This window comes from Kryptolebias marmoratus, linkage group LG17, assembly GCF_001649575.2.
Source record: "Kryptolebias marmoratus isolate JLee-2015 linkage group LG17, ASM164957v2, whole genome shotgun sequence".
Classification (NCBI taxonomy): domain Eukaryota; kingdom Metazoa; phylum Chordata; class Actinopteri; order Cyprinodontiformes; family Rivulidae; genus Kryptolebias; species Kryptolebias marmoratus.
In genome coordinates this window covers 2,558,790-2,571,197 of record NC_051446.1, presented here as the reverse complement: position 1 = coordinate 2,571,197, position 12,408 = coordinate 2,558,790, and the positions used below count along the sequence as shown (strand labels likewise).

Genomic DNA, 12,408 nt, shown 5'->3' with positions numbered 1-12,408 from the left:
GTACACTTAGTTTAGTTCTGTACATTTAGTCATGCTTAGATCTGTTTAGTTTAGCTACTATTTTTGACTGTCTTAGCTCATGCTTAGATATGTCTGGTTTTACTTCGGCTGTATAGCGGGCCTGGGGTACTTTTAGATAGTTCAGTACCGTTACTTTTAGTTTTAGCTTGAGCTTAGTTTAGTTCTGTACATTTAGTCATGCTTAGATGTGTTTGGTTTAGCTTAGCTTATTTAGACAATTAGTTATCATTGTATCTTGTACCTGTCTGTAATTTTGTTCTTGTGTTGTAAAGCACTTTGAGTCGCCTTGTGCTGAAAAGTGCTATATAAATAAATGTACCTACCTACCTACCACGAAATTAAAAAGGTAGTAATAAGAATGCCTCAATTATTATGCCCAGGTATTGATTACTAAAGAAATACCCCAACTATGTCCCATCATGTTCACCTGCTTTTTTGTGAAATTAATGGTGCAGCTTTGTAAACTTGTATTTATCAACTGCTTTTTTTCCCCTCTAATTTTATTTGTTTTTAGATGTACTTTTTAAACTTTAAAGCTGATACTTGGATCACATCTTGCAGCTCAGGCAGGCAGGCCCCAAAGCTGCAGACAATAAGGTGGCTCTAAAGCCAGTGATGGTAGGATCAACAATAAACACGGAAACTAAAGAAGCAGAAGAGGCACATGGCAGCCTGCTCTGAGCGAACCTGGGTTCATTTCCAGTCCTTTCAGGCCTTTTTGTTAATGGCCCCTGCTAAATGAAAAGCCTAACACTCTCCACTCTGTTATTGTTGGAATACATTTGGAGATGGGAAGTTTGTGAGCATGACACATGGCTTCACAAAAGACTGCAGCTTGCTGAAGAATGCCAACACCGTTTCCTCGCCTGTCATGCCTGCGGCCTTGTGCTCGAGATGAGCATTAATGATTACTTTTTTTTATTAATACTACCATTTTGTTTTTGTTTGGACCCAGACCCCACGAGGATTGTTAGACTGTCGAGGCCCCACCCATCTTGGGATTTCTTTGTGGCTTTTGTTCAAAAGAAAAGAAAGCAAAAGTGAAATCTTCACAATCAACTTCCAATCAACGCTCTTCATTCTGTTTTTATTCTGGGAACTCTCAGTTTTCTGTGTGTGACTGCCCTTCGGCTCATGTGGCCTGATTTTTCTGTCCAATTCCGATGTAGGTCATATTACATTTGTTACCTTCAAAAACATGGGATTGTCCCTAATGTAATTTGGAAAAAAGACTGAGAGTGAAGGAGGCAAGTCTAAAGAAAACGAGACAAAGCAATATAGATTAGTGCTGATAATAAGAAGAGGGAAGAGGAGGGGAAGTATTGATTGAGGGCCAGACGGCAGAAGAGTGATGATGATCCGTGTCGAGTCCAACTTTCAGCTATTATCTGCAGGGTGTATGTGAGTGTGTCTGTGTGTGTGTGTGTGTGTGTGTGTGTGTGTGTGTGTGTGTGTGCGCACGTGTTTGGGGTGTGGGGCTGAGGGTTGCTTGCAAATGATTGTGTGGCAGAAAATATGGATGGATGTTACTGTTCCTGGCACAGATGGTGTATTTGGTGTAGCTTGTCTGCAGGTTTTCATACTCTCTGTATTTATAGAATAGTTGCTCATCAATGTGAAGCCGTCTGTTTTTATTAGTTGTGTTATTAAACAAGATGAAGCACGTATATAGATGGCAATTTATGTTTAGATTAACGTTAAAATCTTAAAGATTTCTCACTTGCACAGAAATCAAATTATTTTTTTATATTGTCTGTGAATGTTTTTGCACAGTGCCCTCAGACAACTTTTTGTGAATAGGCACTATATACAAAAATAATTGGAATTTAAATAATTTATACCTTTGGTAACAAAGGTACACCTGGCATTTAATTTTAACACATCAGTAAACAATTTAAAATATTTAGCTTCCCAATAAGATTTTAAAAAGTCTGAATACAAGCTCAAAACAAAGTCAGAATGACAATGCAGTGTGTCAAATAGTTTCACAAAAATTAAACAAAAATGAAAATCAATGTGTGAAAAACTAAGACTCGTAATGTTTTGTGAATACATTTTTATTGTTTCAGCCTTGCGTCTACACAAAAATGGCATTTTAGGAAGCTCTAAAGAGTTTCTTAAAAAATGAGTTTAAGAGTGAATAAATCCTGAAATGCACCCTTGTGTTCTATGTTAGCCTAAACACAACCTTTTGAAAACTATGACATTATAAACGCACTTCTAATCTAACCTAAGACTCCAAGCGGGACAGACATAACAATATTGACAGATTCCATGCTTGTGTTTGTGACGTATACACTAGTTTCCCAAGCTACAACAAAAGCTTCCTACACTGTACAACCTCAATTAGCAGACAAGGCTGACGAACAATAACAATATTTTAAAAAGAGCAGAGCAAAAACTCATTACAAAAAAATCTAAGGCCAAAAAGGTTTTTATCACTTTACTGAACTGCCAACAATACTAAAAACAGAATAAATCAACAATGCATTTAAAAAACATGGGAAATGGGAATAGTCTTAAAAGCCCACACACTGAATTTACTCTGATATGCTTTGAACATCATCCTCCAGCTGTCCCTCACTGGGCCTGAAAAATTTCCATTAGCTTAGACTGATCCCAAACACAAGCAAATACAGACTGTGCAAAATCTTTGTTTAAAATGTTGCCATTAACTCTGTATGACTGTTTGCAAAATATCTTCATCCAGTGGACAGATTTGAATGAAACTATCAGGTAATCGATTAAATAATAATAATTGATAAACCTTTGGAGCCACAGAATTGCCACCATAGCCGTCTGACCTTAGAAAACAAATACAGCAATAATTCTGTTAATTCTACAGATATTGTGCTAAGATTTGGTGTGTAAGGAGATAAAAGGAATCCACAACACATACTCCAAGTGCATCTCACTGTGCCAACGCTGGGGTCAACCCTGTCTGTTAGCAAAACATCTCATGAAACACTGCACGGCTTTAAAAAATAAAAAAATCACAAAGTAATTACTGGATGTACATCTACAACTGATTAACATTTGGAGTCACCCAATTAAAGATAGCTACAAAACCCAATCAATTTTTGCCTAGACAAAAATGTCTATAACCAAGTTAATTTCACAGAAATTGAGCTACTTTTAATGTAGTAGTAGCTGAGAATCATCCTCAAAACATTTTCTGAGAACTAACACATCTTGTGAGATCTCACAAATTATCACATGAGATGTGCATTTACAAGTCATTTACAAGGTTTGACCAATACATCTTTAACTCCATAACTTCTTAGCATAAGACGATTTTAGTTTAAAACCAGCATGAAAGGCAGCGGGCAAAATGTATTCCTTTAAAGAATGCTAGGACTTTAATTATTTTTTCATAAAATGGAAAAGGTTCATTCTAATTTGACTAACTTGCCATTTATGTGGATGTCCAAGTATTGAGGATTGCATTTGTCATGAGATGGGATGGTGAGGGTTGTTTTCTTTGGTCAGTCTCTCCATATCCATCTGCTCTGGGCTCCTTTGGCATTGTCACAACAAAAGTCACATCTATGTGACATCCTACTCTGAAAGGTGGTGGCAGTCACTGATGGCAGGTTATTGATGCAGACAAAGAGGAGGAGGTGAAGAACACGGAGCATTTCAGATTTAAGTGCACATGACTGAGAGATGTGACATGATCTGCTTGTCAGAGCGGCACCACACCAATGATGTAAGGGCGAGTAGAGATGAAGAAACTGACAGACATCACCATCCGTCCCGCTGAACATGGCTTCTCCTCTTAAGTGTTCAGACGGACAAATTCCACTGATAGAAAAGTTTCAAAGAAGCACATGGATACATCCTCAGCTGTTAGAAGTCTGGGAGGTTAAGCTGAATGGACAGTTTTGACGTTTTTCCTCAGGATCATCCCCTCTGTCAAACTGACCACCTGCTTTACCCAAAAACACAAACGACAGGTGTAAACATCTCTGAAAACACGTTGAGGAGCCAGTCTGGGATTGTCTGTTCCTATTGAGAGTAGAAGTTACAACCTGTGTGATAAAAGTGGACTTTAAGTCAAAGGCAAATGTCACAAAAGCCTTGGAAAATTTCCACTTGTTTAGCAATTGTGGATTGTTTAAACATTACTGTTTTCACTCTAATATAAAAAGCATTTCTGCTTGAGTGTTGTTGTTGTTTAAAACATAGATTAGATTTTTTCCCTTTGTTGTTCTTTTTGTTTTTTTTTTTACTTTTCACATCAACTGTAAAAGTATTATTAAGATAAGATAAAAAAATCTCTACAGTAAAAACTTTTCTTCTTTTTATTCTCAGTCAGTTTCAGTTTTTCTCGCAGAAAGACACTAATACGTTTATTGAACAGAATGTACACAATGTGTACACGACACAGGTATTATATTAACAGTTATATTCTTTTTGTATAGACAAAACATCAAATAAATGTATATTATTATGATTTTGTTTAAATTACCATACATTTGTCTGAAATTCTTTTACAAGTTACATTTGTGCCATGTAAATTAAAGCATTTTAAAGTAAGTATTTCTTGCATAGTTTTCAATTGAAGTATGTAGATAATGCATATTACTTAACTTATGTCCTTTGTATCCATGTAGTTTGTATTATGGCACATAAAAATCCAATACAAAATGTTATAGGTGCAAATGAATTAAGGAGGAACATCACAGCAAGCCCTGAACTAATGAAACTGGCTTCAAAAACTGATCATTACCAAAGAACCTAAAATGACCACTGATCAGAGTATAGACACCCCAAAAATCATGTTTCCTAGAAACAGATTTTTCAGACACTGTAGTAACTAAAATACAAAGGAACATCATGTAAAAAAATAAGGGGTAATAAAATAGATTTGATCAAAATTCTATTTTCATGCTTGACTGAAATACATCTACAATGCTGAAAAAGCTCAACAGCCAGGCGGGGGTAGTAGAGAAGCTGAAGTTGTGCTTAAAGGCCCATTTATGCTCACATGTGTAAATAGGTACGTCCATTTAAATATTTGACAAACATCACTGCCTACATACTCTCCATGTATGCTTCATGTTGGCATGGTTGTTAGGTAATACATTGGCTAGAGGGCAATACAGAGTTCAGAGTTCACTTCGGACTCAGGTCAGTTTCAGATAATAGGGAACATGGCGAGGGTGATGGAGGAGACTATAAGAATGCAAATCCTTGTAAAGAAACATAATAGATGCAGTGCAGTAGAAAGTGGTGGCCATTCAATACATTGCGGCATGAGGATACAGAATTCCGCTCCCTGGTTATACAGATTAAACATTAGCACAGGCACTTTTCAAGAGTTATGCCAGTGTAGATTGTCAGTTATCCAGGACATGGTAAATCCAAAAACAGGGTAAAAAATAAAAACAACTGAACTTCTATTCTGTAGCTGAAATTAAGCTACAGAATAGAAGTCCAGCTGTTTTTGTTTGTGAAATGAATTGGCTTTTTGGAGGCCTTAACATATATAAAAAGTCACCAAATTTGGCAGATGCGTCGAAGCAGTAAAAAATGTACGTATTTTAAGGTCGTCAAAAAAATCGCAATGAAAATGGCTCCACAGCGCTACCTGGAAAGTTTCAAAATACCCTCTGCTTTGACCTTAGGCTTAACATACAGGCACGAAAATTTGAACAGTTGTAGAACTCCTCAAGACCCACAGAAAACCCTCTTGCATCCATGCGCTACACCTAACAGGAAGTCGGTCATTGTGGCTCAAAGGTTGGATTTGGACCCCATTTTTGCAGTTTATAGGCTCCGCATTTGATCAAACTCCTCCTAGGGATTTTGATGGATCGGCTTCAAACTTGGTCAGTTTGCTCATAAGGCATGGGGAAATAAAAGTTATCAAAACGGTGAGTTTTCGTGCATGCTGAAGGGGCGTGGCCAGGCCTCAAAGTTTGACATCTCGCCAAAAAACACAAAACTTTTATATCTCGGACACGGTAAGTGACAGAGATACCAAACCTTCTGTGGTTGATACATGTCCGGTCCACAACAATGCTCAATAGTCAAATCATGCCGTCACTTAAGCCACGCCCCCTGAGAACAGGAAGTGCAATGTTTTGCTTTGAAAGGTCCATCTCTGACTCCCATGACCTAATCAAGACGATCTTGTGTCAGATGACAGCTAACAAATTGGTGTGACTAGCATTAAAGCACCAAGAGGTTTCACTGGAGGGTGTGGCGGTGTGGCGGTGTGGCAAACTCAGCAAAACGCTGTTGCCTTACGTTTGGCTCTAAATTCCACATTATCGAGCCAAGCTGCACCAAACTTACTAAGATCGACCCTAGTCCAGCCCCCAACAGTAATGCAGTGCAATATTTTGTGGGCGTGGCCAAATTCCTCCACAGCGCCTCCTAAAAATCTTTAAAAAAATCAGCCCGAAGCCATGCTTTTATTGTCAATCATGAAACTTTGTACACATGTGATACTGATCAGGACGTACAAAAAAGTCTCTCGGAGCCATTTTCTAAACTTCACAGGAAGTCGGCCATCTTGGATCAGAGGTTGGATTTTTACCCCATTTTCAGCGATGACAGCCTCCGCATTTGATCGAACTCCTCCTACAGCTTTTGACATACAGGCATCAGATTCACTCAGCTCAGTCTTGAGACATTAAAGGTCAAAAGTTATCAAAAACTTTTTGCTACAGCAAAGCATGTGGGCGTGGCCAAGCCTCAAACTCTGACCATTTGCCATGAAACATCAGGATGGAATAACTCCCACATACAAGTTCATAGATTAACTTTCTGTGTGTCATAACAGATCAAAACTTATCACCTTGCCTTGGTCAATTTGTGACCTTACTTTAGCCCCGCCCCCTTCCAACAAGAAGTAACCTGTGCCCATGTGCTCTAATTCTTCACCCGTTTGACGTAGAAGGGTCAAACTTCACAGCATTGCACAGGACTGGTACTGATCCGGACAGAAGGCAATTTGGGACATTTGCTGAAAATACCACCTAGTGGACGGCGCAGGAAAAGTGCAAGTGTAGACAGCGGTTGCCAGAGCTTCCGCGATCGCAAGGCCAGAGCGGCGCTGAGCTGCGAGGGCCGCCCAATGCTGCTTTCAGCTTTAATTTTTATTTTAACTTACTTCTTGTGAGTTTTTGTCTTGTGAGTTTATGTCAGGGAACCATGATTGACACACAACCATGTTTTTAGGCGCAACAATATTATCATTAGCTCCCATTGTTTGGTTGATCAAATCTGATGTGCCCTCCTACAGGCTCCTCAGGACACTGAGCTGAAATTAGTGATAAGTTGAACACAAAAGAAAGATGTGGCTGTGCTCACTATATAAAAAAAGTGATTTAAAACACAGCCACATCCCTGAACATGTCTGATCAGTGTTAATGTTTACATGTTTACAATATGTGTACAATATGTGTGGCCAGCTAGCTGTATGTGTGTACATGTAGACAGTAATCATTTAACCTCAACTTTTCACTTCTATGAAAACACTTCTGCAGGGTGAATAGAAGCAAACATTTAAGTTTCACAGCCACATTTCCCATTACAATAAGCAACTTTCTGTCAAACACACACACACACACACACACACACACACACAAAGAGCAGCTCTTAGCACCCAGTTAAGAGCTATTTCAGGGACACCTTCTATTTCCTCTAGCAAACAGTGTGTCAGCACCTCTCACCACAAACACTTCAAACTGTTTCATTAAATGCTAACAAGCGGCAGTGAGAACAGTATGCTATCACACCAAATTACACAAATAGAGCAATAATCAGCTCTCAGTACGAAGCTTCCATTCTGCCATACCAGGCCCCGCAGGAGGTAAGAGTTCAGTCGAATCTTCCATAAAAAATAATGGATGACTAATTTGCAAATAATGTACATGTGTAAGGGAACAAATGAAAAGGGGAAAGAAAAACATAAATTAATTCTGTATGACAAACTTAAGGTTGTTCTGCAAATAATTTGACCAGGGATGGAAGAAAACTATAATTTACAGTATATACAAGGACTGAGAGGAAAAAAGAGAAATAATAAACAACTAAAAAAGGGATAAGGGAAAACCTGTATCTTCTTTCTTTGTGTTTTATTCCTCTCATAGTGATTTGACAAGCAGACAGTGTATTTTTTTAGATCTGCCCCCTGGGGCCTGTACTACAAAGCAAGATTAGTGGCTTGGCAACCTTCAGGTTCAGTTTGGGATGTTCAGTATCACAAAACTGGTTCACTTCTTATCTGGATCTATAACCAAGGCAACTTATGCTAGAAACCTAACCTGCTCTGAAGCAGGCTCACATATGTTTTCTAAGGGCTAATAGTACATCTTTTCCCCACTCCTCAAGCAAGTCAGGCATCTAACCTGTACCTGACAAGTACTTTATCTGTACTATTTGTCCAACTTTCTATCGGTTATGAACGATAGAAAGGATCCTGTGGCCTGGCAGCGACCCATCAATCACTGTGACACCTGCATGTCAAAAACACCTATGGCAAACTGTGAGCTTGACTTTAGCTTTCTAGATTAGAGATCACGTGTTATTGTTTTTCTCTTAGGAAACATATATAAAAGTAACAAGCTAGTGGTGCATAATAGTGGGATTCAAATCATCTCTTTCTCTGCAAGTTACATTTGAATTTCACTGAGAATTTTCTTTGAGAGATATCTAGTACTTTAATAAGATGAAGAGGATTGTTCTGAAGTTTATTCCTGTTCATGGTTTTTAGATCAATACCTAATGTTACCTAGAAAAATGTGCATTTTTTGTAAAAAGCAGAGAGTTAAATAACTGCTGAAATTTAACTGTCAAACTCAAAACAAGCAGCACAGAATCTAAAAGCAGCTACATTTTAGCTAAAGTTAAACTTAGCAAAACAGTAGCTAAAAGTTAAACTTAGCACAATAAAAGCTAAGACCTAGAATTAGCACAACAGTAGCTAAAAGCTATAAGTAGCAAAGAGCTAAAATTAACATGCTAAAAGTTAAAAATGTAACTAAATGCTAAGAGTAGTGCAACAAAAGGTTTAAAGCTATTTTTAGCTAATAAATAAATAAAAATCCATATCCATTAATGTTAATGTAACGAAAGAAGTTATATAAAGTTAAATATTTCTTAAAAATTTAACTTACAAATACCAAGAGTCATAGCACCTATCTCTTGAATGAGCTGAAAGTTTGAAAAGGTAGATGCCGAAAAACATACAGAAAAAAACAGGAAACAAGTGTTAATGCCGAATAAAGCCTTTACACTATTATTTTATTCTCTGAATTTTTTGAAAATTTTAACTAATTATCTGAAGTGTAAAATATTTTCTTGCTATTTAATATGAGTGATCAAAATAAAACTTTCAGACAACTTGAACCTACTTATAGGGGTTGATGGTTTTGGGTTTCCTTCTTTGCGATGTGTAGTTTTGTTCAGTGGTGGAGGGATGGGTTTATAGGACTGCCCGGTGGCTCGATACATAGCCTGAACCCACAGCACTCGATCCTGCTCATCATCACAGGCAAACATTACCAGGTCACCTTCCTTCACTGCATTAAAAAATATGCAACCACCCTGCAGACCTAAGTTTGGAAAAAAAAAAGAAGAAAAAGAGTTAACACAAAACTGAATCAGTCAGCACAAGGAACAAGCAGGCAAAACAAACAAATATCAAGCCTGTTGTGCAGTAAAACTACTAGTGTACATTCTCAGTCATCCAGGACATGGCAAAGCCAAAACAAAATTAAAAATACAAAACAACTGAACTTCTACTCTGTAGTTGAAGACATGTCACTTCCCATTAGGGAGCTTTCTCAATTCAAAACTGGAGTGTGTGGTGTTCCAAGCTGAACAGTTAGTTTGAGAGGGGGTGAAGGTCTCAGATTTCAGCTTTCTGAAACTTACAATGGAGCATTAAGCCTGGTACTATTTTCTCTGCAAGGCTATGTTTACACAACGTCATTTTTAGGTGAAACTGTAACAGTTCTGATAAGTCCTTGGCTGCGGACCGCTCCAGTGAGAGCTGGAGATCATGGCGACAATGTCAACAGGACCACATCATTTGCAAAAAACAGAAAAATCAAATCTCTCCAACCCTTCAAAAACCTCTCTTACAATCCACTCCCATCTTAGTCTGCCAATCTAGTGGCACTGCCCCAATGTCCACACAATGTTGCAAAGGCATGTTAACCATAACAGCTCAGCAACATTCAGAGCCTTAAGGAACTCGGCATATCTCATCCACCAGTGGAGTCCTACTGCCGCAACATGGCCCACTCCAAAGTCCCCAGACTCAGCTTCCTCCATGGAAGATGTGCTGGTGAGATTGCGATAGACTTCAAAATATTCCTTCCATTACCTGATGGCATTTCTGGTTGAGGTCAACAGCTTCAGCTTGACTGCCTCCCTCAACCGCGGTGTCCACAACCGGCTTCAAGGATGTTCACCATGAGAGGCACCAACAACTCTGCAGCCACAACTCAGAGCAGCCCCTTTCACAATAGAGGAGCGGAACATGGCCCACTCGGAATCAATGTCCGCTGCCTCCACTGTGATGCAGAAACAGCTCTGCTGGAGGTGGGAGTTCAAGATTGTTCTGATGGGGTTTTCTGCCAGGGGTACCAGAAAACCCTCACTACACGTTTGGATCCACTGGGTCTGTCTGGCATCTTTCCCCGCCAACTGATCCAGCTCACCACCAGGTGGGGATCAGTTGACAGCTCTACTCCTCTCTTCACTCGAGTGTCCAAAACATACGGCCTAGGGTGTCTGGCACCACTGAGGCCTTGACTCTCCACAGCTTCTCTATTTTCTCTTTCACCCCTTGGTATTTCTCGAGCTTCTCGTCCTTCCTATTCCTGATGTTACAGTCACTTGGGATTGCTAAATCCACCACCACTGTTTTCTTCTGTACCTTACCTATCATCTGGTTGGTTAGCCATCACCTGTTTGTCACTCTGGATCTGGAAGTCCCACAGTATCTTAGCTCTGCTCTACCAAAGCTTTGCCTGCCTGCATCTTACGTCCCCGCTACATTCCGACTGCCTCAGGAGCATCTTTGCACAGTCTGCATCTTAGGTCCTGTCTGAAATGATATTTCCCGCCCTCTATTGATTTTGTACTGAGGGCCTGCTCTTGTGCTGCCATGACTAGTGCCTCTGTGCTGCCCTTCAGTCCAGTCCTTTCTAGCCACTGGTAGGATTTGTTGATATCAGCCACTTCCTCAATCTGCCAGTGGTACATGCCTTGTATGTGCTTATGTTTCCACGATGGTTCCTCTTTCTCCTCTACCACATTGGGTTTCAGCTAATAGGCATTCACTTAGCAGATCATCATTGGGAGCTTTCTTCTTGATGTACTCCAGTATCTTGATTGTTTCATCCTGTATAGTGGCTCTGATGCCCACTGGTCCTCTACATCTCTCCTTTCTTTGAATGTACAGTCTCAGGGTGCTGGACATAGGGTGAAACTCTCCGTGCATCATGATGAGCTTTCATGTCTTGATGTTAGTGGCTTCTATCTCTTCCTTTGGCCAGGTTATTATACCAGCAGCATATCTGATGACTGGCACCGCTTATGTGTTGATGGCTTAGACTTTGTTCTTACCATTCAGATGGCTCTTCAGGACCTGCCTTACTCTCTGTAGGTACTTGATTGTGGCTGACGTCATTGCGGCCTCATCCTGGTTACTGTTTGGCTGCAGGATTCCAATGTACTTGTAGCTATCTTGGACATCTGCAATGTTGCCTTCAGGTAGTTAAACCTCTTCAGTTGTGATTACTTTGCCTTTGTTGGACACCATTTGCCTGCACTTATCAAGTCCGAATGACATACAAGTGTCCTTGATGTATATCCAGGTGAGGTTGATCAGTGAGTCGATGTCTCACACACTATTGGCTCACAGCTTGATTTCATCCATGTAGAGGAAATGACTGATGACTTTTCCCTTTGGAACTGCTATTTGCTATTGTAACCCTGGTAAAAATAGCCCTCAAATTAAAAAAAAAGGACTGTGGAGAGAAGTATCAGAAAGCTATATTTTATGTTTATATTGTTTCATTTGTGTTAAATAGCTTTAACAAATCGGGTCCTATGTTGTCAGTGTTTAAAATTTGTATATTGTAAGTGAAGACTTATTTTGAAGGGTCATGTTGCATCGTGACCCATGTGACTGGTTTTAGCCAACCGGGTGCTTTCTCTTCCTGGTTTGAAAAAAGCACGAGGCTGATGGAGGAAAGCAGAGAAGCAGGAGAAGTTTATATATATATATACAGGTGCTGGTCATAAAATTAGAATATCATGAAAAAGTAGATTGATTTCAGTAATTCCATTTAAAAAGTGAAACTTGTATATTATATTCATACATTACATACAAACTCATATATTTCAAATGTTTATTTC

General features: G+C 39.3%; 1 protein-coding gene across 1 annotated transcript in view; it reads right to left on the bottom strand.

Moving 5' to 3' along the window:
- Window positions 1-12,408, bottom strand: part of cadps2 (Ca++-dependent secretion activator 2) — a 311,669-nt gene that overhangs the window by 185,245 nt on the left and 114,016 nt on the right. Inside the window, exon 11 of the mRNA XM_037980923.1 lies at window positions 9,390-9,590. Coding sequence (XP_037836851.1) covers window positions 9,390-9,590 — 201 coding nt within the window. The remainder of the gene's footprint in view (window positions 1-9,389; window positions 9,591-12,408) is intronic.